Raw genomic sequence first — 25,418 nt, 5'->3', positions numbered from 1 at the left:
TAATACTCTGTTGGCCAAAAAGTTTGAGTTTTTCCATAAGGTGTTATAGAAAAACTCAAACAGACTTTTTGGTCAACCCAATATACTAAAAACCATTGATTTGTACCATTTAAATGGGCTAATTGTATGGTATGTGAATTACATCCCAATGAAGCTGCTGCCAAAAAAATGATGCTCCATTTTGTATTCCCACCAGCATTGCCTATTTTAATGTTAACCAACACGAATTAAGACATTTGCCAATTTAATAAACTGCAGCATCAGTTCAACCAAAAGAGGTTTTTCTCCTCTGAATATTTAGCAACGTCTGGAGGTATTTTTGATTGTCACACCAGGGTTGGGGGGTGCTATAGACTTCTAGTAAGTAGAGGCCAGGGATGCCGCTCAGCATCCTGTAAGGCACAGGGCAGCTCCCTATACCAAACAGTTACCCAGCACAAAAGATCAGTAGGGTCAAGGCGAAGAAATCCTGGATTACAAATACCATTTTGCTTTAAGTTATGTTTCTTTGATTATTAATACAAGATATATTATTCTCTATGTTTACTAATTAGCTAGCTATATTTTGTAAATTTTCTGTTCATATCATTAGTTCATATTTCTCATGAGTTAGTTCATATTCCTTTTATTAGTAAGATATTAACTATTTACTGAGTTTATTTTCATCTGGTTTTTTTCCTCATAAATTTTGGTTGTTTATAATGACTGTAGATATGTTTGTTTTTGCTATGGTCAGACATCATTTTTAATTGTATCTAGTCTAAGAAGTTTTTACCCTACCTGCCTGCCCCTCTGCTAATAATTCATTTTTATTAAACTTTCTTTTCTCAGAGTTTTACATTAAATTTTAAAATATATATATAATTTATTATAATGTGTATTATGAGATAAAGAATATATTTTTTTCTAAATAGTGATGTCTGGTTTCCCTCCTTTTGGAGAAGCATTTGGCCTATAGAATGTATTTTAGGTTCAAGATAACCGTCAAAAAGTGAAGTGTTCCATTGGACCATACAAGAGAGGGAATGTGTGATTACTCCTTATCTTTCTTAACCATGGAGTGTGATGGCATTCCATCAGGAAGTTAGGCATTTGTAACTCACCCAACTCGGGACAAAGCAGTAGTCACAGATACTACCATGTCAGATTTGCCAAAATATATTATAAGAAATATCAAAGCTGGACATGGAAATTGTTTGACATTTGGGATTAATAACTCTTAAATTAATGAACCTTCTGATACTATCAGAGACTTGGGAAGTGATACTGTGTGTGTGTGCGTGTATCTGCTAAGAAGGACACAATTTCAAATCTAGAAATTAAACGTGGTTGTCAGTTCATAACAGAGAAATTTTATGAGTCTCTGATAATACATGAGTTAAGTGAACAAGTGGGAATAAGTATAGACATCTTCGTGTCATTGTGCAGATGGAGAATGAGTTGGATTCTGCTCGTTCTGAAATAGAACTCCTCAGGAGTCAGATGACAAATGAGAGAATCTCCATGCAGAATCTAGAAGCTTTGCTGGTGGCCAATAGAGACAAAGAATATCAGTCTCAGATAGCACTTCAGGAAAAAGAATCTGAAATTCAGCTTCTCAAAGAACACCTTTGTTTGGCAGAAAACAAAATGTGAGTTGATTAGCAGTATGATAACATTAAGTCGAGTTTCTTAAGTTTTCGGTACTTTATAGGTTAGTGGAAGTTTAAAGCTGGAATTTAGACCATTTAATGTCATAGTTTGCTGTTAATTAAACTGAGGACCCAAAATGTTGTGACCTGTCTAAGATTTAGTACCTATTTCTATTATGTGTCTCTAATGCATCTAAATTTAAATGTAACCCTCTTTGTGTTGATTTTTTCCAACGGAGTTTTGGGTGTGATAGAACATCTACTGATCTAACATATTGCCTTTGGGAAATATTATAACCAGATTAGGAAAAAAAAAAGCACTTCTGAAACCAGAAGGATTTTTCTACTTATGGACCTGCCTGGTATTGCTACCCAGTCTTTTCGTTTGTCACATGGTATTTGCCTGTGTACTGGGTACCTGGAAGCACTACTGCATTCACTGAATGCTGGAGACTTCCCCCAGAGCACTGATTGTGACTTAAAAAAAAAAAAAGACTTCCTAGTACTGTTAGCACCTTATTACACCACTGGAGGATTAGATGGAAATGCCTGCCTGAGCGTGTGTGTGCTGCGTGTGCTTAGTCGCTCAGTCGTGCCTTGACTCTTTGGGACTTCATGGACTACGGCCCACCAGGCTCCTCTGTCCATGGGATTCTCCAGGCAAGAACACTGGAGTGGGTTGCCATTCCCTTCTCCAGGGGATCTTCCCAACCCAGGGATCAAACCCCAGTCTCCTGCATTGAAAGAGGATTCTTTACCATCTGACCCACCAGGGAAGCCCCCCTGCCTGCATAGTAGATATTTTATCACCTTTGCCACCTGTCACAAAACCTGATGGGGACCCGTAGCCTCTGTTCTTATCCATCCCACCTGTAACACCTTTTCATCCAGCCTCAGCTCTGCCCTCCCGTCTGAGTAGGGGACGTGGGGAAGGACAGGAATCATGGTCTCAGGAATTGGCCACTTGTGGGAGCCCCTGACAGCACAGGCTGTGAAACCAGGGCTGGTTTCCTTCAGAGACTGTTTTTAGGTTGTGGCAGCTGTAACTGAGTCACTCTTTTCAGTCACTGCAGCTGGGCTTTGGACTGGACCTTCAGAATGATCCAGTTTTGTAGGATCATTTCCTCAAGCCATAGGTGGAAATTGCTTCAGTGAAGTATGCCAAAACTCCCACCTTAAGGGGGTACACTCTGTTTTAGACTGGCTGGTGAGTAGTGTCACCTAGAACTAGTAAGCTTGACAAACTCTTGTGTTCCTAGTCTCTAGAGTTTAGACTCCAGCAGTCCGTATTGCAGTCCTGAAAGCCAGCAGAGAGGAGAGAATGTTCTGGCAAGAGCGGTCACCTCTGTCATTATCTTCCTCATGGTAGTGTGTTTATCGGGGTTTTGGAGGCAATGTTTAGCCGTAAGATCCTGTTAAATTGAAGAGATTTTTTGTCTTTAACAGTTGGATATACCAAATTTCATTTCACACATATATAAGGTATTTGGTCAATTAGATATACATATATGCACCCACTGCATATTCATCATGGTGTTAGTGAATTCCAGTGTTTTATGCGTTGGAATATGCACATCATACCGTGAAGTAAATTGTAAAAATGATCTGCAGTGAATTGATAATATAGGTAGATAATAGTATTACCATATCTAAAAATAGAGAGAATGAAGTTTAACTAATTGAATGGGGCTGAAGGCAATTGCACCCCACTCCAGTACTCTTGCCTGGAGAATCCCAGGGACGGGGGAGCCTGGTGGGCTGCCGTCTATGGGGTCACACAGAGTCAGACACGACTGAAGTGACTTAGCAGCAGCAGCAGCAGAGACAGCTTAAAGGGCTTTTAGTAGACTACCTTGCACATTTACTGCATCTAAAATTGGCATATTTTATTTTAATTTATTTTATTTGTGTGAAATTGATGTATTTTAGATGCACCGATACATCTGTAAAAGCCAGAGTGTTGCTTGGCTTCAGCTGAGAAACCATGGCCAACATGGTCTCAGGTACCCTAGGGATACTTTGGTATTCTACCTTTAATCAACCATCATTTACATTCTCTACACAGGGCCATCCAGAGTAGGGACGTGGCCCAGTTCAGGAACGTCGTGACGCAACTGGAAGCTGACTTGGACATTACAAAGAGACAGCTAGGGACGGAGCGCTTTGAAAGGTAAGTTCAGCAGCCTGGAAAGCACTGTTTCTGGGATAACAACAGACTTTGGTTATTTCATGGTGATTAGATTTTAAAGTATGATTTGAACTGCAGTTTTACAACAGTGTTAGTAATGTTGCTGGATATAAAAGTTCGATTAAAGTGTCCCTATTTTGCTTTAGGGAGAGGGCTGTGCAAGAACTCCGCCGCCAGAATTACTCAAGTAATGCTTATCATTTGAGTTCCACAATAAAGCCAAATACAAAATGTCACTCACCAGAACGTACTCACCATCGATCTCCTGACCGAGGCCTAGATCGATCATTAGAAGAGTAAGTGGTTTAAGGATCCATTCTTTGGGGAACCAAATAGCAATAAGCACTGAATATTTGAGGGAGTAAGAAAACTCAGTAACCATCTACCATTAATAGTGCTATTTAAAACATCATTAAATAATTGGATATGTTGACATTTTAAAAAATTTTTGATTATTAGTGTCATATAAATATGTTAAAGATGTCTGTTTTATCTAAAGTTTACATAAATTACATTTAAAAAATCTGATTTTCTTTAATTTCTGTAACATACATTTTTATATACTTTCATTAACAAACTATTGGCTAATTATTGTAGCACCAAAAATACATATACTCTAGGAAAGTAATAGGCTAATTTTTCAAAGGGAAATATTTTAGCTATATTCCTAAATGTCAGAAATTTTATAAAAACATTTTTATTTAGAAATAATTTCAAACTGACAAGAAATTAAAAATAAAACAATGCAAAGAACATCTGTATGCCTTTTATCCCTACTGCATTATAAAAATTTTACTCCGTTTGCTTTTTCTGTATTCATGAGGCAGTATGAGCTGTCTCACGCATTCACACTCCTGCACTTTCTCCTCCCTGTCTTTCTCTCTTGCCTTCCTCCCACCCGCCCACTCCCTGCCACAGACATTTTTAAACAATAACCATTACCTCCAGTTGGAACCATCCTCATAGGTTTCTCCCTCGCCTTCTTCCTTTCTGTATTTGTATTACACCCTTTTTCCTCCAATGAGAGGCCTGGTCAACATTAAAATACTCACTCAACAACGGTAACAGAGTTATTCCTTCACTCAATCCCAGAGTCTATCTAAAGTACTTTCAAGATTTCTTCATCTATGTCACTACAATAAACAGGCCAACTTAGAAAAAATTTCAAAATCTATTTGCAATTCTTCCTTCCTGTCCCACACATGACCTTTCCAAAGTCTTGAAGGCATATAGTCAAATACCGTGTTCAGAAATTACTTGGATTATTTTTTTCACCCTCACTGTGGTGATGGTGTACATTTAAAATAACAGTAGATTCATTTGTTTCAATTTGCTTTCATTTTTCATTATTATGCTGAGATGCCCTGACCAAGAAGAAGAGATGTCTTTCCATTGTTCAAATTTTGCTTTGTGTCTTTAAGGAATGACTTGTAGTTTTTCTTTATATAGATTTTGAATATTTCTTGTAAAATTCACTCCTGAATATTTTATTACTTTTTTGTTACTATTATAAATGAAGTTTCCTCCATATATTATATCTTCAAATGATGCTACTTTTGCATGTTAATTTTTTAGCATGTTATCTTGCTAAATTCTTTTATTTCATTAAATTTCGTTATTAATTCTATAGAGGTTTCTAGGTATACTATCATGTCATCTGCAGAAAGAGATATTTATTTCTTCTTTTCCTATTTTTATCTCTTGAATTATATTCTCTGGTTAGTAGCATTTGCTAGTATCATCAGAATAATGACAGATAGTTGTGGCAAAAGTGGAATTCCGGTTTTAATTCTGACCTGTAGTGGGAATGCCTCTTTTTGTTGTTTTTTTTTTTCCTGTTAATTAAGATACTAGTTTTATGATTCAAGTTTATATATTTTATGGTATTAAGGAAATACCACTTATTCCTATTTTTTTCAAGATTTTTTTTATTAGGAAACAGTGTTTTTGTCAAGGACTTTTTTAGCATCTATGAAGATATGGTTTTTCTCTTTAGAATTATTAATATGTGGATATATTAATTGATTTTTCAACTACTGAACCATGTTTGAATTTCTGACATAAATGAGAAATTGGTCATAGTCTATTATTTTCTTAGTGTTTGGTAATATTTTATTTATTTTAGATTTGTATATCAATATTCATAACTGATATTGACCTGTACTTATCTCTTTGTGCTTTTTCTATTAAGTTTACATATCAATGTTGTATCTGCTTCTAAAAAAATAATTTGGAAGTTTTTGTTTACTGTAGTTTGAAACAAGTTACACAGTTGGGGATTATCTGATTTCTGAAGAGCCTTGGCTCTTTTTTTGTGGGGTGTACTTCCTTGGTAACTTTTTCTACTTCTTCTTTGGAAATTAGTCTTTTTAAGCTATATGTGTTTGTCTAAAAATTACCTAGGCTTTTAACTCTAGGTTTTCAGCTTTATTTGCATGGAAGTAACCAATGCAGTATCTTACAAACTTTTAAATTTCCTCTGTGTCAGTGGTTGTACCCTGTTGCCATTTCTTATTTGTATATATGTGCTTCTCCCTTTTGTTTGTTGATTACCTTAGTCTGTGGTTTGTTTACTTAGTTCATTGCTTCAAAGAACCAGCATTTTGATTTAATGATTTAATCTATTTTCTTTCTCTGCTTATTAATTTCTGTTTTTATTTATATTAGTTCCTTCCTTGTGCTATTTTTTCATTTACTTTGTTGATTTTTTCCCCCTAGGTTTTTGAGTTAGAAATTTAATTCATTTATTACCATTCTTTAGCTTTTATCAATGTAGATATTCAGGGTTATGAATTTTTCTATGATTACTGCTTTAAATATATCCTATAGATTCTGATATATAGTGTTTTTGTGATCATTATTTTTAAGAATTTCTTTAATCTTTGTTTGTATTTTCATTTTTACCCAAGATGTATTTGATAGAAAATCTTTTAATTTTCAGTGAGAAGAGTTTTTTGTTTGATTTGGTTTCATTTTTAATTCTCAGTGTTATTGTGTATATTATTTGTAATATTTCTATTTTATGGAAACTACTGATGTTTTCTTTATACTTTACTACATGTTCAAGTTTTGTGAACAGTCCATGTACACTTGAGAAGATATATTCTTTCTTATCAGAGTATAGTGTAATATATCCAGAAGATTTACCTTTTTAATTTTACTTTGTTCTTTTATAATGTCATTTCATTTTTGTTCACTTGACTTGTTTTACTAAGAATGGCATTTTTAAATTTCCTATTATTGGTATGTTTTTATTTCTTCTTATATCTCCTATAAATTTTGTTTTATATAGGTGGTTTGCTGTTTTATCTGTTGCATAGATATTCTGAATTGTCATATCTTCACTGTGAATGTGGCTTTTACAAAGTGTTATTTTCTGATGCACTTAATTTTTTTGGAAGGAGGAAGGACTTGACGTCTACTTTGTCTGGTATTAGAGTTACAACTCCTATTTCCTTATTGGGTCCACTTGCCTGGTAAATCTTTGTCCATCTCTTTTTTTGAATCTCTGCATTTTAAATTTCTCTCTTTAGATAGTATGGATTTGAGTTTGACTTTATGAACCGTTTTGAAATTCTTTCTTTTTTTAATAGGTGAGTTAAGCTCCTTAACATTATTGATATAACTGTTAAATTTGGTCTCAACTCTGTCATATTATGTTATGATAACTGTTTACTATGTGATATTTGCTCTAATTCTCTCTCTATTTGGTTATCCTTCTTTGCTTGTAACCATTTCTTTTGATATTCAGGAAGTTTTGGATCTTATTATAACGGTTACCTTTCTATTAATACTTTTAATAGTGTCCTTAAAGTATCCCTTTTAAAATTTTTAAGCTTTTGCTGTTCGTTTTAAATGGTACCTTTTGACTACCATCTAATATCTAGACATGGGCTTCCCTGGTGGCTCAGCAGTAAAGAATCCACCTGTGAATGCAGGAGACGCAGGTTCAATCCTGCTTGGGTCGGAAAGATCCCCTGGAGAAGGAAATGGCAGTGCACTCCAGTAGTCTCGTCTGGGAAAATCTCATGAACAGAGGAGCCTGACAGGTTACAATCCATGGGGGTCAAAAGAGTTGAACACAACTTAGCAACTGAACAGCATCATCTAGACAACAGTTAATGTGCTTAATTTACTTTCTCAACAGCTGGTCTGTTTCCTGTTCCTTTAGTGTTGTCTTTTCAGGTTGCCATATAAATGGAATCATGTGGTATATAGTCTGCAGTGGCTGACTTTTACCCAGCCACTGGGTAAAATATTAGATTTATATATTAGAGATGTGTCCAGGTTGTATATATCAGATATTACTGGATATTGCTTTTAACTGCTGAATAGTATTCCATTGTGTGGCTGTAACAGTTTTGTTTTGCTCTGTTTTACTCTTTATTTTGAAATGATTAGTCTCACAGGCAGATGCAAAAGTAGTATAGAGGGTCCCACATATCCTCCGCCAGCTTCCCCAGTGGCCATGTCTTACAAACCACAGAATTGGCACTGGTATAGCTAACTAGCTGATACACATTATTCAGTTTTTGCTAGTGTGTGTGCAGTTTTGGGGTTTTTTTTACATACCACACATAGAACAACACTGCAGTCAAGGTTCTGAATTGTCCCATCAGCCCCAAGGAGCTCATTCCTTCACGATACCCTTTCATGGGGACATCCTCCCATCCTCCTCCCTATCCCCGAGCAAACTCTACTTTCTTCTCTGTCTCTGTAATACTGTCTTTTTGAGAGTGTTGTGTAAATGGAATCACACACAGGATGTAATTTTGTGAGAGTGACTCTTCTCTCTTAGCGCAATGTCCGTGAGATCCATCCAGGTATATAAAGTCAGTAGTTCCTTCCTTTTTATTGTTGAGTCCATATTATTGCATGATATAGATGGTTCACAGCTTCTGGAAACTGGGTGATAAAATACATCATATCTGACTTCCTTCACAGAAGCTGAGGGGAGAAAAATCCCAAGTATTGCCAAAGTAACACTAGAATACATTTTTTTTAATACATCATAAAATTGTTGAGTTAAAATATTAATCTACATAATTTTTTCTCTCTTATAGGAATCTTTGCTATCGAGATTTCTGACACGTGGAAAGATTCTTCACATCCTTGGGAGAGGTCAAAGTTTCAAACTGATTTTTTTTGCTATATGATTGCATTTATCTTTTGAATGCTTGACAATGTTAAATGAATTTATTAACGTCGTGCCTCTGAATCTCTGTTTTCATGTGCCGTGCCATATCGCAGTGATCTGAGATGACTTATAAACACAAAAATGTATATGGCCCTTTCTATCCATACAGTAATAGTGAGTGTAAAATCTGCTTACTTCACTATTGACGACTGTTGTGTTAACTATCCGGAGTAAATAAAGAAGCTTATAAAAAGAGGGCAAAGTGTTTTAACAAAACTGATTTTTTTTCCTTTGTGATTTATGCTTTCATGGCTGGACAAATTGTGCCAAAAGAGGCGCAGTTTAGCACTCCTGGCCTGGGACCCCATATTCCATTTTGGAGCCAACCTGACACGAATTCCAGGCCATACTCTGACCCCAAAGCGGGATAGTAGGCGTGTGTCAGGGTTTTTAAATCCTTAGTGTTGTACCATTAATTAGCATACATTTTCTACAATTGTTTACCCCTACTATTTTTAGAAAGGTAGGTAATACTATATCTGTCAAGAATGTAAGATTATTTTTTAAAAATCTGTATTTTTCATACGTTTTCCTTTAAAATATTAAAATACTGCAATCAACTTAATTGCCATTTTATTTATTTATTTTTGCCTGTGGCAGCTGTCTATAATGTAGTGTAACAAGTTTAGTGATATTTCCTTATTTCCCTCAAAGTCTCCGAAATCTCTTACCTTTTCTGTCCCTAGACTTCGATTTCATGTTGATACTACAGTCTGAACACTATTGTATTTTACTAATACAAGTTATTTGTACTCCTGCCATTTTAATAAAAAAAAAAAAGTCCTGTCATTAATAGTATCCATCCGATGTAGACAGTTTCTCATTCTATATAGTCACTACTCATTAGGACTGCAGTAAGGCAGGACAGTGCCCTGGTTTAGGTTTTGTTTATTTGTTAGCACTCTGTTTCACCGTAAATTCATGCTGTATACTCACTTTACTTTGATTTTTAAAAACCTTGAGTTTTACTCCTCTACTTCAAGACAGTCATTATAGATTGGTTTTAAAAATTGAATAATTAAAAAGTTGTCCTTTTATAAATGTTGTGTAGAATAATATGCAAAAAGTTGTTCTTGCTAGTATTAAATAATATACCAGTGAATATGCAAAATTAACCTTTGCTAGGTAGCACAGCACTAGGTCATCACAGCAGTCGTTTTAGTCTCTCCACCTCCTAAAAGAGCTGACAAGGAGCTGAGTGTCCATCTGTTGTGTGCACTTAACACAGATGTTATGTGGAGAGGGCAGTGTGAGGGATGGGGGCCTGACAGAAAAAGGAAGACGTTTCCATGCTTGATGAAAAGTATACTGTACTTGACTTGTGCCATCAATTGCAGAATACTTAAAAGGAAAATTACACGGTGAATATAACGGGGCCAATGTTATCCAAAGGTAGGAAAACATTAACTGTCTTCTGTGTTAAAATTCAAAGGAAAGATTATTTCTTACGGTAATATTTAAAAACATTCTTTGTTTTAAATGAGATTCTAATTGCTTGAGGTAAACATATAATAGCCTATGGATATGGTAAAGATGCAATGCAAAAAATGCAATAAAATACACCATACAAAAGCTATATCAAACATTCTTTCTTGATGACAAAGAAGTCTCCTGGAAAAGAGCTCTCAGTTTTGAAATGCCATGTTTAATACAAAACATCCACTTTTGCTGAAGTCAGTTCAGTCAGTCAGTTCAGTTGCTCAGTCGTGTCCGACTCTCTGGGACCCCATAAATTGCAACACGCCAGGCCTCCCTGTCCTTCACCAACTCCCAGAGTTCACTCAAACTCATGTCCATCGAGTCAGTGATGCCATCTTAAAAGAGGATTAAATATCTTATTAATTAATACCCTCTGAGTCAAATGTCTCCTAGGCACTGAGTCTGAAAACGCCTCAACTCAACTCAGCAATGTTTCCTCCTAGCAGTCTCTACCCTGGTTTCCTACAGTGGAATGCCACATCAGCCAGTGTGACAGACGCCTGAAAGTCCAAATGCCATCCCAGGTCACTCCCTTTCCTTCTCACTCCACACAGTCAACCTAAAGGTCACTTCCTACTCTGCAACATTACTGAAAGAAATTAAGACCGAGATAAGTGGAAAGACATCCTGCATTCATGGATTGGAAGACTTAATATCCTTAAGAAGAAATATTCCCCCAAACCTATTATTTTTGCAGAAATGGAAAAGGAAATCCTAAAACTCATATGGAATTGCAAGTGCTGAAGCTATAGAACCCTTTGGAAAAAATACTGAAGCAAATCTTCATGACTTTGTATTTCACAGTGGTTTCTTAAATTGATGTACAACACCAAATACAGATAAATTGGACTTAATCAAAATTTAAAAACTTCTCCATCAAAGGACAGTATCAAGAAAGTAAAAGGCAAGCCAAGTAATTTGAGCAAATATTTGCAGATCATGTATCTGGTAAGGATGTCCTCTCCAAACTATATAAAGAATTTTTACAACCCAGCAACAAAAAACAGGTACGCTTTCAGTCATACTTCCATCTAGTCCATTCTCCACACTGTAATCAAAGAGTTTAAAAGCACACATATGGTCACTTCCCTCTCCACACGTACACACTATGAGTACCAGATTTATCATTAGACTATAGTCCAAGATCTTTAACATTTTATACAGGCCTCTCTGATTTGTGGGGTTTTTTAGTCTCTTCAGCGTCACACCTCGCCGTCCCCCACTTAACCTTATGTATTTCAGTTTTTCTCAGTTGCTTTCAGTAACAGTTTGTGCAGTTGTGCTCTTTTATCTCTCTGCCTTTGCACACGCTGGGGATCACTCTGAATCACTCCATTTTCTGTTTCCTATTCCTCTCCCAGCCTGGGAGATTCTTGTCTTAACACTGTGTCCTCAACACCAAGTACAGAGCCTGGCACCAATATGTGTTTAGTAAATATTTGTTTCTAAAAGTGAAAGTCTTTTTATTTCTTGTCTGACTTCTATGTATTATGCTATTTACTATTAATGCATTAAAGAATGCGTGTGCTCCATTGCATTCTTGTTTGTGTGTCATACCATCGGACTGTGAGCTCCATAAAGGCAAGAATAATTTGATTTAGTTGTCATGGTACAAACCATGCCTGACTAAAGGTGGCTTCCAGTTAACATATGTTTACTGAAAGAGGGTGAATTTTAGGTGGTTATGGTTATAGTTCTTGAGCCCCACTGCTTGACTTTACATAATTGTGTAGTTGAGCAAGTTAGCACTTTTTATACTTTATTTTCCATATCTGTAAAAGGTGTATTTTTACATATCTGTAAAAGGTGTAATCACTGCAGATGGTGACTGCAGCCATGAAATTAAAAGACGCTTACTCCTTGGAAGAAAAGTTATGACCAACCTAGATAGCATATTCAAAAGCAGAGACATTACTTTGCCAACAAAGGTCCGTCTAGTCAAGACCATGGTTTTTCCTGTGGTCATGTATGGATGTGAGAGTTGGACTGTGAAGAAAGCTGAGTGCCGAAGAATTGATGCTTTTGAACTGTGGTGTTGGAGAAGACTCTTGAGAGTCCCTTGGACTGCAAGAAGATCCAACCAGTCCATTCTGAAGGAGATCAGCCCTGGGATTTCTTTGGAAGGGACGATGCTAAAGTTGAAACTCCAGTGCTTTGGCCACCTCATGCGAAGAGTTGACTCATTGGAAAAGACTCTGATGCTGGGAGGGATTGGGGGCAGGAGAAGAAGGGGACAACAGGGGATGAGATGGCTGGATGGCATCACTGACTCGATGGATGTGAGTTTGAGTGAACTCCGGGAGTTGGTGATGGACAGGGAGGCCTGGCGTGCTGTGATTCATGGGGTCGCAAAGAGTTGGACATGACTGAGCGACTGAACTGAACTGAAAAGGTGTATTTATAATAGTACCTAATGTCAGTTTTCATTCCAATCCCAAAGAAAGTCAGTGCCAAAGAATGCTCAAACTACCGCACAATTGGATTCTTCTCACAAGCTAGTAAAATAATGCTTAAAATTCTCCACACCAGGCTTCAGCAATGTATTCAAGCTGGTTTTAGAAAAGGCAGAGGAACCAGAGATCAAATTGCCAACATCCACTGGATCATCGAAAACGCAAGAGAATTCCAGAAAAACATCTATTTCTGCTTTACTGACTATGCCAAAGCCTTTGACTGTGTGGATCACAATAAACTGTGGAAAATTCTTCAAGAGATGGGAATACCAGACCACCTGACCTGCCTCTTGAGAAATCTGTATGCAGGTCAGCAAGCAACAGTCAGAACTTAACATGCAACAACAGACTGGTTCCAAATAGAAAAGGACTACATCAAGGCTGTATATTGTCACCCTGCTTATTTAACTTATATGCAGAGTACATCATGAGAAATGCTGGGCTGGAAGAAGCACAAGCTGGAATCAAGATTGCTGGGAGAAATATCAATAACCTCAGATATGCAGATGACACCACCCTTATGGCAGAAAGCAAAGAACTAAAGAGCCCTTTGATGAAAGTGAAAGAAGAGAGTGAAAAAGTTGGCTGAAAGCTCAACATTCAGAAACCGAAGATCATGGCATCTGGTCCTATCACTTCATGGCAAATGGATGGGGAAACAGTGGAAACAGTGGCTGACTTTATTTTTGGGGGCTGCAAAATCACTGCAGATGGTGCTTGCAGCCATGAAATGAAAAGACGCTTACTCCTTGGAAGGAAAGTTATAACTAACCTAGACAGCATATTAAAAAGCAGAGACATTACTTTGCCAACAAAGGTCCATCTAGTCAAGGCTATGGTTTTTCCAGTGGTCATGTATGGATGGGAGAGTTGGACTATAAAGAAAGCTGAGCGCCGAAGAATTGATACTATGAACTGTGGTTTTGGAGAAGACTCTTGCAAGTCCCTTGGACTGCAAGGAGATCCAACCAGTCCATCCTAAAGAAGATCAATCCTGAGTGTTCATTGGAAGGACTGATGTTGAAGCTGAAACTCCAGTACTTTGGCCACCTGATGCGAAGAGCTGACTCATTTGAAAAGACCCTGATGTTGGGAAAGATTGAGGGCAGGAGGAAAACAGGATGACAGAGGATGAGATGGTTGGATGGCATCACTGACTCAATGGACATGAGTTTGGGTAAACTCCGGGAGTTGGTGATGGACAGGGAGGCCTGGTGTGCTACAGTCCATGGAGTTGCAAAGAGTCAGACACGACTGAGTGGCTGAACTGAACTGAATATAAAAATAGAATCATGTGGTTTACCTGAGCCAATACATCCAAAGTGCTTAGTATCAGTAGAATACCGGACATACAGTAGGTGGTCAGTTAATGTTTTTATGATGTTGTTGAATTAAAAAAGAAATCTGTAGGCCTCAGTATCAACAGAGAAAACTTGGCTAGAGAAAGAGATTTGTTAGTCCTCAATAGGTATAGTTCAGTTCAGTTGCTCAGTCGTATCCGACAGGTATGGTAGTGGAGATCAAACAAATGAAAAGATGTGGAAGAGGAAAAGCAGTTTAGGAAGGATAAGATTAGTCATGGTTTACCAGATGGCTCGATTATAAATAGTAGGTCACAGTCTTAATAATGTAAATACTGAAATACAAATCTAGGCAAAATTACAAAATTAATGAGAGGGTGAAGGAATGGGAAGGAAGCAATGTGTCATAAAGGCCTTGGAAATAAAGCAAATTCTCTTTTGTAGTGGTAAGTTAATGTTAACACCTAAAACTGTAAGGCCAAGAAATAGTGATATAAGTATATTATTTTAAACAAAGGAAGCAATCAGCTAAAAGAGGTAAAACATGGAAATGAGGCTGGCTGGAGTCTCTTCTTAATAACCTTGGGGAACTATCTGAATCTTTTGTAATTTTGATAAAAATTAAAATACATAAATATTAAAGTTTTTGTTCTCTTTTGTTTAAGAGAGAAAGTGAGAAACAGATGAGTAGCTGGAAGGCTTTTGAAATCTCTCATCCCATTAGCCCTAAATTAGTTTGCCCTGCTCTGACCTCCCATTAAAATGTTTCTCTTTTAAGGTGTTTATCACATAATGGCCTTGTATCATACCTACTTGTGTACTTGTTTTCATCTTCTAATAGACTTTGAATATTTTAAGGAAGGGAATATAGTTTCACCCATTTTAATTTTTATCCCCAGGCTTCTCCTACTCAAAACAGTCCTTTGTACATCATAGGTGGCCTTTAAATAGATGTTGAATGGCTGAAACTGTATTAGCTATGTTCCCAGTTCGTGTACCTTTGCTTTGTTTCACCAAATATAATACTGGGATCCAGTTTTTGTGTTTTTCCATCTCTAACCATGCTGAAAATGTAAGTGGGTACTTAATAAATGCTAGGATGGTTCACAGAAGCAGTGTCAGCTCTAAATTTTGAACAAGATAAGGTTAGTCAGTATGCCAAAACTAATTTTCCAAAACAACCTACATTGCTCTAAAGTGCTAGAGATATAAAGTGGAACACACACCTATTATCCATTTACAGCACTTTAATTATCATTTAACATTCTTTCTGTTATTTTTACACGTCATGATCTGTTTGTCTGTGGTGTTCCTGGTGCTGAGAATATACACACTTTGTTCCTGTCCCTCAAAACATTTCCTTTGAGTCAAACCTCCAGTTCCTCCAGCCCTCCTCTTTCCCTCCCTTTATCCTTCCTTTTAATGGCCTTGCTGCTGCTGCTGCTAAGTCGCTTCAGTCGTGTCGGACTCTGTGCGACCCCAGAGACAGCAGCCCACCAGGCTCCTCCATCCCTGGGATTCTCCAGGCAAGAACACTGGAGTGGGTTGCCATTTCCTTCTCCAATTCATGAAAGTGAAAAGTGAAAGTGAAGTCGCCCAGTCGTGTCTGACTCTTAGTGACCCCATGGACTGCAGCCCATCAGGCTCCTCTGTCCGTGGGATTTTCCAGGCAAGAGTACTGGAGTGGGGTGCCATTGCCTCCTCCATTTAATGGCCTTAGTGAGGTATAATTTGCCTGCCATACATCTCACCTATTTATAAAAGATATAGTTTGATGGTTTTCAGTCTATTCAGAGTTGTGCCACCGTTGTGACAATCTAATTTTAGAAAATTCTTGTCACTCAAAAAGAAACACCATGCCTGTTCCCCCATTGCCTTCTACACACTCAACCCCCTGCCTTAGGCAACCTTACTAATCCTCTTTCTGCTTCTCTGATTTGCCTATCATGGACATTTCACATAAAAGAAACCATACAACAAGCGGTCTTTTGTGACTGGCTTCTTTCACACAGCATGTTTTTAAGGACTTTTTGTGTTATAGCAGGTATTGGTTCTTCTTTAATTTTTATTGCTGAATTATGTTCCATTGCATGAATATACCGTATCTTATTATCCATTCATGAGTTGATGAGCACTTAGATTATTTCTGCGTTTTAGCTATTATGAATAATGGAATGAACATTCATGTACAAGTCTTAGTGTGAATGTGTGTTTTCTAACCTCAGAGGTGTCTTTCTAGGTGGCGCTAGCGGTGAAGAATCCACCTGCCAGTGCAGGAGACACGGGTTTGATCCCTGGGTCTGGAAGATTCCCTGGAGTAGGAAGTGGCAACCCACTCTAATATTCTTGCCTGGAAAATCCCATGGACAGTGGAGCCTGGCAGGCTACAGTCCACTGGGTCACAGAGAGATGGACACACTGAGCATACACACATTCAACCTCATAGGTTGGAGAGAACTTCCTAGTTCATATAAGCTGGGACGGATTGTGGGCAGGAGCAGAAGGGGACGACAGAGGATGAGATGGCTGGATGGCATCACTGACTCAATGAACCTGAGTTTGAGTGAACTCCCGGAGTTGGTGATGGACAGGGAGGCCTGGCGTGATGCTATTCATGGGATCGCAAAGAGTAGGACACGACTGAGCGACTGAACTGAATCCATTTTCCAAGTAGCTGTGCTATTTTACATTTCCATTGGCAATGTATAAGAGTTGCAATTTCTGTGTATCCTCACCAACGCTTGTTATTATCAGCCTTTATTTTTAATAGCTATAATGAAGTGGTATTGTTTTGACTTACATTTCCCTGATGGCTCCTGATACTGAATATCTTTTCTTGTGTTTATTGGTCATTTGTATGTCTTCTTTGGAGAAGTGTCTATTCAAATCCCCTGCTCACTTATTAATTGGGTTATCTTTTTATTATGTTGTAAGTTTTCTTTATTCTAGATATCAGACCCTTATCAGATGTAAGGTTTGTAATTATTTCTTGCATACTATTGGCTCTTTTCACCCTCTTGACGGTATCACTTGTAGTACTGGCTTTTAATTGATCAAGTCCAGTTTATCTATTTATTTGCTTTTGTTAGATGTACTTTTTGGTGTTGTATCTAAGAAGATACTGCCTAACCCAAGTCTTGAGTATTGATTCCTATGTTTTCTTCTAAGGGTTTTACAGCTTCAGCTCTGAAGGCTAGTTCTATGTTGTTGTTTGGTGGCTAAGTCATGTCCAGCTCTTCTGCGACCTCATGGACTGTAGCCCACCAGGCTCCTCTGTCCATGGGATTTCCCAGGCAAGGATACTGGAGTGGGTTGCCATTTCCTTCTCCAGTTCTATTATCAAGTTTTTTTGTGTGCAGTGTGTGTGTGTATTTTTATGTGTGCACATTTTTATGTGCAGTGTGAAGAAGGCATTTAGATTCATTCTTTTGCTTATAGATATTCAGTTGTCTGGGCAACATTTATTATAAAGACCTTTCCCCTTCAAATTGCCTTTGCATCCTGATGAAAATAAGTTAACCATAAATGTGAAGGTTTATTTTTGGACTCTTCTATTCTGCTGACCTATATGTCTCTCTTTATGCCAGTACCACCCTGTCTCAATTACTAGTCAATTTTGAAACCAGGAAGTTTGAGTCCTACAATTTAGTTGTTCTTTTTTTTAAGACAGCTTTAGTTACTTTAAGTTGCTTTTACTTCCATATGATTTTAGGATCAGTTTTTCAACACCTGTAGGAAAGGGTACCTTTTGATAGGAAATGCATTGAACTCATAGATCACTCTAGCAAATATGGCTATCTTAACAATCTTCTGACCCATGAACATGTGATATGGATACCTTTCTGTTTATTTAAGTCTTCTTTAATTTCTTTTGACAGTGTTTTGCAGTTTTCAGTGCACTCCTTTTGAAAAATTTATTCCAAAGTTTTTTTGTCCAGTTTTATTGAGAAATAATTGATATAATCACTATAAAAGTTTAAGGTGTACAGTGTGATGGTTTGATTTACATATATTACATATATTGTGAAATGATTACCAAAATAGGCTTAGTTAACATCCCCTCACCTCAGTAAAAAGAAAAAGTATCTCCCTGTGAGAACTCTTGAGATGTACTCTCTTAACAACTTTCCTATAAATCATGTAGGAGTGTCAACTAAGGCATCATGGTTGTACATTCCATCGTTAGTATTTATCTATCTGGTCCAACATCTGTTGGATCATCAAAAAAGCAAGAGAGTTCCAGAAAAACATCTACTTCTGCTTCATTGGCTATGCCAAAGCCTTTTACTTTGTGGATCACAACAAACTCTGGAAAATTCTTAAAGAGATGGGAATACCAGACCACCTGACCTACCTCCTGAGAAACCTGTATGCAGGTCAAGAAGTAACAGTTAGGACCGGACATGGGACAATAGACTGTTTCCAAATTGGGAAAGGAGTACGTCAAGGCTGTATATTGTCACCCTGCTTATTTAACTTAAATGCAGAGTACATTATGCGAAATGCTGGGCTGGATGAAGCACAAGCTGGAATCAAGATTGCTGGGAGAACTATCAATAACCTCAGATATGCAGATGACACCACCCTTATGGCAGAAAGCAAAGAAGAACTAAAGAGCCCCTTGATGAAAGTAAAAGAGGAGAGTGAAAAAGTTGACTTAAAACTCAACGTTCAGAAACTAAGATCATGGCATCCGCTCCCATCACTTCATGGTAAATAGATGGGGAAACAATGGAAACAGTGACAGACTTTATTTTTTTTTTTGGCTCCAAAATCACTGCAGATGGTAACTGCAGCCATGAAATTAAAAGACACTTGCTCCTTGGAAGAAAAGCTATGACCAACCTAGACAGCATATTGAAAAGCAGAGACATTACTTTGCCAACAAAGGTCCATCTAGTCAAAGCTATGGTTTTTCCGATAGTCATGTATGGATGTGAGAGTTGGACTATAAAGAAAGCTGAGCACCGAAGAACTGATGCTTTTAAACTGTGGTGTTAGAGAAGACTCTCGAGAGTCCCATGGACTGCAAGGAGATCAAACTAGTCAGTCCTAAAGGAAATCAGTCCTTAATATTCACTGAAAGGACTGATGCTGAAGCTAAAACTCCAGTACTTTGGCAAACTGATGTGAAGAACTGACTCGTTGGGAAAGACCCTGATGCTGGGAAAGATTGAAGGCAGGAGAAGGGGACGACAAAGGATGAGATGGTTGGATGGCATCACCAATTTGATGGACATAAGTTTGAGTAACCTCTGGGAGTTCGTGATGGACAGGGAAGTCTGGCGTGCTGCAGTCCATGGAGTTGCAAAGAATCAGACATGACTGAGCGGCTGAACTGAACTGAACTAATCTGGTAGCTAGAAGTTTATACCTTTTGATTACCTTTCTTCAAACCCCCCTCCCCCAACCCTAGCCTCTGGTAACTGCAAATCTGATCTCTTTTTTTCTATAAATTTGTTGAGGGTGAGGGTTGGAGGGTTTTTTGTTTGTTTGTTTTGATGTTTTTTCTATTCTACATATAAGTGAGATCATTCAGCATTTGTCTTTCTCCGTCTGACTTATTTCACTTAGCACAGTGCCCTCAAGGTCCATTGTCAAAAATGGTAGAATTTGCTTTGTATATACATGCCACACTTCTTTATCCATTCATCCATTCATGGACACATAGGTTGTTTCCTTGTCTTGACTATTGCAAATAATGCTGCTATGAACATGGTTCCAATATCTTTTCGAGTTAATGTTTTCATCTGGATATATTCCCAGAAGTAGAATCACTGGATCTTATGGGAGTTCTATTTTTAATGATAAACCTTCAGAATATTTCAAAGTAGATTTGTTTACTTCTTTTTATAAAAAGGGTATTTTGCTACATCTACTGCTTCCCTGATAGCTCAGTTGGTAAAGAATCTGCCTGCAAAGAAGGAGACCCCAGTTTGATTCCTGGGTTGGGAAGATTTGCTGGAGAAGGGACAGGCCACCCACTCCAGTATTCTTGGGCTTCCCCTGTGGCTCAGCTGCCGCCTGCAACGTGGGAGACCTGGGTCTGATCCCTGGATTGCAAAGATCCCCTGGAGAAGGGAAAGACTACCCACTCTGGTATTCTGGCCTGGAGAATTCCATGGACTGTATAGTCCATGGGGTCACAAAGAGTCAGACACAATTGAGCGACTTTCAGTTTCACTAATAAAAATAGAGGAATGAGACAATGGTGAGTTTCAGCTCTTGATGAGGAGTGAAAAGTGAAAAGCCTTTGACAAGTACATGCGCCTAGTTCAGTTCAGTCGCTCAGTCGTGTCTGACTCTTTGCAACCCATGGACTGCAGCACGCCAGGCTTCCCTGTCCATCACCAACTCCCAGAGCTTTAATCACTCATGTCCATTGAATTGGTGATGCCATCCAACCATCTCATCCTCTGTCATCCCCTTCTCCTGCCTTCAATCTTTTCCAGCATCAGGGTCTTTTCCAGTGAGTCAGTTCTTCACATCAGGTGGCCAAAGTACTGGAGTTTCAGCTTCAGCATCAGTCCTTCCAATTAATATTCAGGACTGATTTCCTTTAGGATTAACTGGTTGGATCTCCTTGCAGTCCAAGGGACTCTCAAGAGTCTTCTCCAACACCACAGTTCAAAAGCATCAGTTCTTCAGGGCTCAGCTTTCCTTATGGTCCAACTCTCACATCCATACATGACTACTGGAAAAACCATAGCTTTGACTATATGGACCTTTGTTGGCAAAGTAATGTCTCTGCTTTTTAATATGCTGTCGAGGTTTGCCATAGCTTTTCTTCCAAGGAGCAAGTGTTAGATGGACACAAAAAGAAAAGAACCCAGATTCATGAATAATAGGAGTTCCTTTCCTTGAGGAGAGCTTATTATTGTTACTTTCTGTTAAGGTGGGCAGAGGTGTGGCAGGGACAGTCAGACAAGGGGCCAATGAAGCCAATTCAAGAAGTTCTAGAGGCCCCTGATGCATGGGGAAGCTCTCCTTATGAAAAAGGTCAGCTTTTCAGCTGGAAACACTCTTGGTGTCCTCGATCAGCCCCTTCTCTTTCTACAAGTCTATAATTTAATGTTGGGGAGAAACCTACGTCTCTTTTTAAACATTTAGATATAATTGATACATAGCATGTATTAGTTTCAGGTGTGCAATATGATGATTCATTATTTATATACTTTGTGAAATGATTACCACAGTGAGTCTAGTTAACATCCACCACCATACATAATTACTAAAATTTCTTTTCTTATGATCAGAACTTTTAAGATTTAGTCTCTTAGTGACTTTCAAATATGCAGTCCAGTATTATTAACCACAGTCACCATGCTGTACATTACACCCCCATGACTTATTTATTTTCTAACTGAAAGTTTGTCCTCTTTGACCCTGTTCATTTATTTTGCCCACCCCTTCTCTTGCTCCCCCCCTCTCGCAACCACCAATCTGTTCTCTTTATCTATGAGCTCTTTTCTGTTTGTTTTAGATTCTACATGTAAGTGAGATCATGCAGTATTTGTCTTTCTCTGATTTATTTCACTTAGCCTAACGCACTCAAGGTCTATCCATATTGTTGCAAATGGCGAGATTTCCTTCTTTTTATGGCTGAATAATATTCCATTTTAGATATATACCACAACATCTTTATCCATTCATCCATCGGTGGACACTTAGGTTGTTTCCATATTTGGCTACTGTAAATAATGCTGGGGGTTCAAGTTAGCATTTTCATCCCTTTGGATAAATACCCAGAAATGGAATTGCTGAGTCATATGCTAATTCTATTCTTAATTTTAGTATCTGCACCAATTTACATTCCCACCAACAGTACACATTCCTTCCCTTTTCTCCACATCCTCTCTAGCACTTATTGCTAGTCTTTTTGATAAAAGTTATTCTAATGGGTATGAGATGATATCCCATTGTAGTTTTCATTTGTATTTGCCTGATAATTAGTGATGTTGAGCATACTTTCATGTACTTGTTGACTATTTGTATGTCTTCTCTGGAAAAAGTGTCTATTCAGATCTGCCCATTTTTTTAATCAGATTTTTTTATTTTTACTGTTAAGTTGTATGGGTTCTTTATGTATTTTTCATACTGACCCCTTGCAGACATGATTTGCAAATATTTTTTCCCATTTGGTAGGTTGCCTTTCCATTTTGTTAATGGTTTCCTTTGCCGTGCAAGAGCTTTCTTTGTTTTAAATTTCTTGTTGCTGTACTTCCAGGAAATTTTACATCTCATACTTACACATTTAAGTGTAAAAAGAAGACCAAATTTCATAAAGCCTCAACAAACAAGAAAATATAAAATATATAAATATTTCACTTTTGCCCCTCAGCAAATTAAGAATTTTTATGTTTATTTTGCTTTTGGAGGTAATCTTAATTATATGCATGGTAACATGAACTGTTACCTATTAGGACAAAATACAGCATCTTGTTTTAGATTTAAGGAAAAATTCTATCTTCTGCTTGCTACCTCTTTATATGTGTTTTGTTGAACTGGACTTGAACCAGTTTTATCTCGGTAGGAAACAGACAGTATAGTAATTATTAAGGCATTTGCATCATCTCTTAGGCTATGGCATCTGATATAATTAAGAGGTCATTTTACAATGTTCTGAATTAGAAGACTTCAGACTCCTCAATAAGACAGAAATCTCTTCTGCTTTCTCAGTTTTCTTAACAGGCTATGGAATGTCAAGGATTGCTATTAAAGAGAGAGTTTCTTTAATGATATTTCCATCAAAGTCAAGGCAATTTGAAGTTAGCCTGGCTCGAGGGAAGCTAATGAACTCCATCTGTGCTTGTCTGTAATTCAGGATGACAGCCTCTGGACTAGTGGTCCCCAACATTTTTGGCACCAGGGACAGGTTTTGTGGAAGACAGTTTTTCTTTGGACCAGAGAGAGGGGTGGCTTCGGGTTAATTCAAGCACGTTACCTTTACAGTGCACTTTATTTCTCTTATTATTACATCAGCTCCACCTCAGATCATTAGGCATCAGATCCCAGAGGTTGGGGACCCCTGCTTCAGACAAGCAGACCTATGCCTTGGCTCACTGCTAATGAGAGTGATGGAGAGAACCAGGGATATGCCTCATGGTCATCTTGTTTTCAAAGGAAAATGTTTTTATCTGTATTTAAGTGTAAGTCTTAATTTGGTATTCACTTTCATATAGTTCTTCCTATTTTTCTTTCATTGTACTGTTGCAACATTTTTCACCAATTCAGACTCAAGTACCAGTGACTCTGATCTAGCAGTGAGAGTGAAGCGAAGTGAGATGTGCAATAAATATTTGCCAAATGAACAAATGAGCGAAACCTATTTTTCACATTCACGAGGGTGCAAGGTTTACCTCAGAACTTCCCTGTAATTCTGAGAGCTCACTGGAATTGCGCTGCAGTGCAGGCAACCTTCACGCGTTTCCCAAACTTCTGCCAAATGGCTGGTAAAGACTCTGCTCAGCTGAGGGATTCTTTTCAACTGCATTTACATTTTTGAAACATGGCCTATTTCTCTCCACCTTTGAAAAATTTCTAGCTAAACGAAACATAGCTTAGGTACATCTATGTAGTTGTTCAGTCGCTAAGTCGTGTCTGACTCTTTGTGATCCTATGGACTGTAGCCCACCAGGCTCCTCTGTCCATGGGATTTCCCAGGCAAGAATACTGGAGTGGGTTGCCATTTCCTACTCCAGGGGATCTTCCTCATCCAGGGATTGAACCTGCATCTCCTGCATTGGCAGGCGGATTCTTTACTACTGAGCCACCAGGGAAGCCCATCTAATGTAGTTACTTATTTAATAATTTCCTCAGAAAAAAGCAGACAGTAGGTCTTGGCAGAAGTGAGTGCTGAAGACATATTTGAAGAAGATGGTCACAGACAGGAAACAATTCAGGAACTCTTCCTTAGTAGCTCAGGGTTGTAAGATTCAGTAATCAAGCTAACCCATGATGAAACAAGTCTGTGAGCATTTTCAGGTCTTCTGTGCAGAAGCAGACAGTTCATCCTAGGTTTTGTAGGCACTGATGCAAGGCTTTGATTGCCTCTGTTAGAAAAAAGCTGTAAAATGACAACCCACTCCAGTGTCCTTGCCTGGAGAATCCCAGGGACGGGGAGGCCTGGTGGGCTGCCGTCTATGGGGTCACACAGAGTCGGACATGACTGAAGCGACTTAGCAGCAGCAGCAGCAAGAATGCCTTAAAAAAAACAAAACCTTTAGTAGCTCCACAGACACGTGAATACTTTTTATAATAAGTAATTGAAAGTTATGGTTTTCTGTATGAACTCACACAAATTTATATAGTATGTGTCCACATAAACCCACAACTTTCAGTTTCCTCTTGCAAGAACTTTCCACGTGTTTCTGTTCTGTGTTTGGGGTTTTTGGCCATGAGGCATCTGGGATCGTAGCTTCCGGACCAGGAGTCGAATCTGCAGCACCTGCATTGGAAGGCAAAACTTTAACCCCTGGACCATCAGGGAAGTCCCCTTCCATATGGTAAAAAGTTCTAAGCTGTGTTATGGTTAGTATTTTACATTTGGTCCACGTACAAGAAAAAAGATTTTTTTCTTCCAGTTCTGTACCTTGATTAAATTATGGTGACTGCTATAACTGATCTTTCATTTGATTATTGCACCCCCCCAGCATCTTTCAAATCCCCCTATTTACCTACACACCTCAGTCATTTGTGAAGTTGAATTGTTCCGAAACAAGGGTTTTCTGCAAGTAGATCAAAGATAAATGACTTCAGGTTTCACCAAGCTCCCATCTGGCAGTAGGTTAGCCTTCAAAGGTTTTGAAATAAACACCTTCACTGGGGCAAGTGGTTCATTCATACATGAAGCAAAAGAACAGTATCTCCCTTTGTAGCCGTGAATGGAAGATTTATGCAGGTTAGTTCTGATGAGAATGAATAGGAATCGCCTATTTGAGGAGTTGCCACATGAGCAGAACCAAACAGGGAAGACTGTCATCTCTCTGGGTGCTTCTCTGTGCTATTCTCTTTGTTGCTTATTGTTTCAGAACTCTCTGGGTAAAATGGAGCAGACATCTCTGGATTCTACCATGAGAAGTAGGACTTTTTCCTTTTCTGGCAAACAATGTCTTTGTGACCATGCTCTTATAGTATCATAAATCTAGTATCTGATGATGTCAGGTATAC

The 25,418-nt window shown here is 38.2% G+C and overlaps 1 protein-coding gene across 7 annotated transcripts in view; it reads left to right on the top strand.

The window, feature by feature from the left end:
- TSGA10 (testis specific 10) overlaps nucleotides 1-9,212 on the top strand; it is a 90,797-nt gene extending 81,585 nt beyond the window's left edge. For all 7 annotated transcript variants that reach the window (XM_061431635.1, XM_061431633.1, XM_061431634.1 and 4 more), the window contains 4 exons: nucleotides 1,429-1,631; nucleotides 3,697-3,801; nucleotides 3,966-4,115; nucleotides 8,883-9,212. In XM_061431635.1, coding sequence (XP_061287619.1) covers nucleotides 1,429-1,631; nucleotides 3,697-3,801; nucleotides 3,966-4,115; nucleotides 8,883-8,907 — 483 coding nt within the window. In that variant the 3' untranslated portion in view covers nucleotides 8,908-9,212. The remainder of the gene's footprint in view (nucleotides 1-1,428; nucleotides 1,632-3,696; nucleotides 3,802-3,965; nucleotides 4,116-8,882) is intronic.
- The last annotated feature ends 16,206 nt before the right edge of the window (nucleotides 9,213-25,418 follow it).

The sequence above is a fragment of the Bos javanicus genome, chromosome 11 (assembly GCF_032452875.1).
Source record: "Bos javanicus breed banteng chromosome 11, ARS-OSU_banteng_1.0, whole genome shotgun sequence".
NCBI classification, from domain to species: Eukaryota; Metazoa; Chordata; class Mammalia; order Artiodactyla; family Bovidae; genus Bos; species Bos javanicus.
Note: the sequence above shows the minus strand (reverse complement) of the source record. Positions and strands in the feature narration are given on the sequence as shown.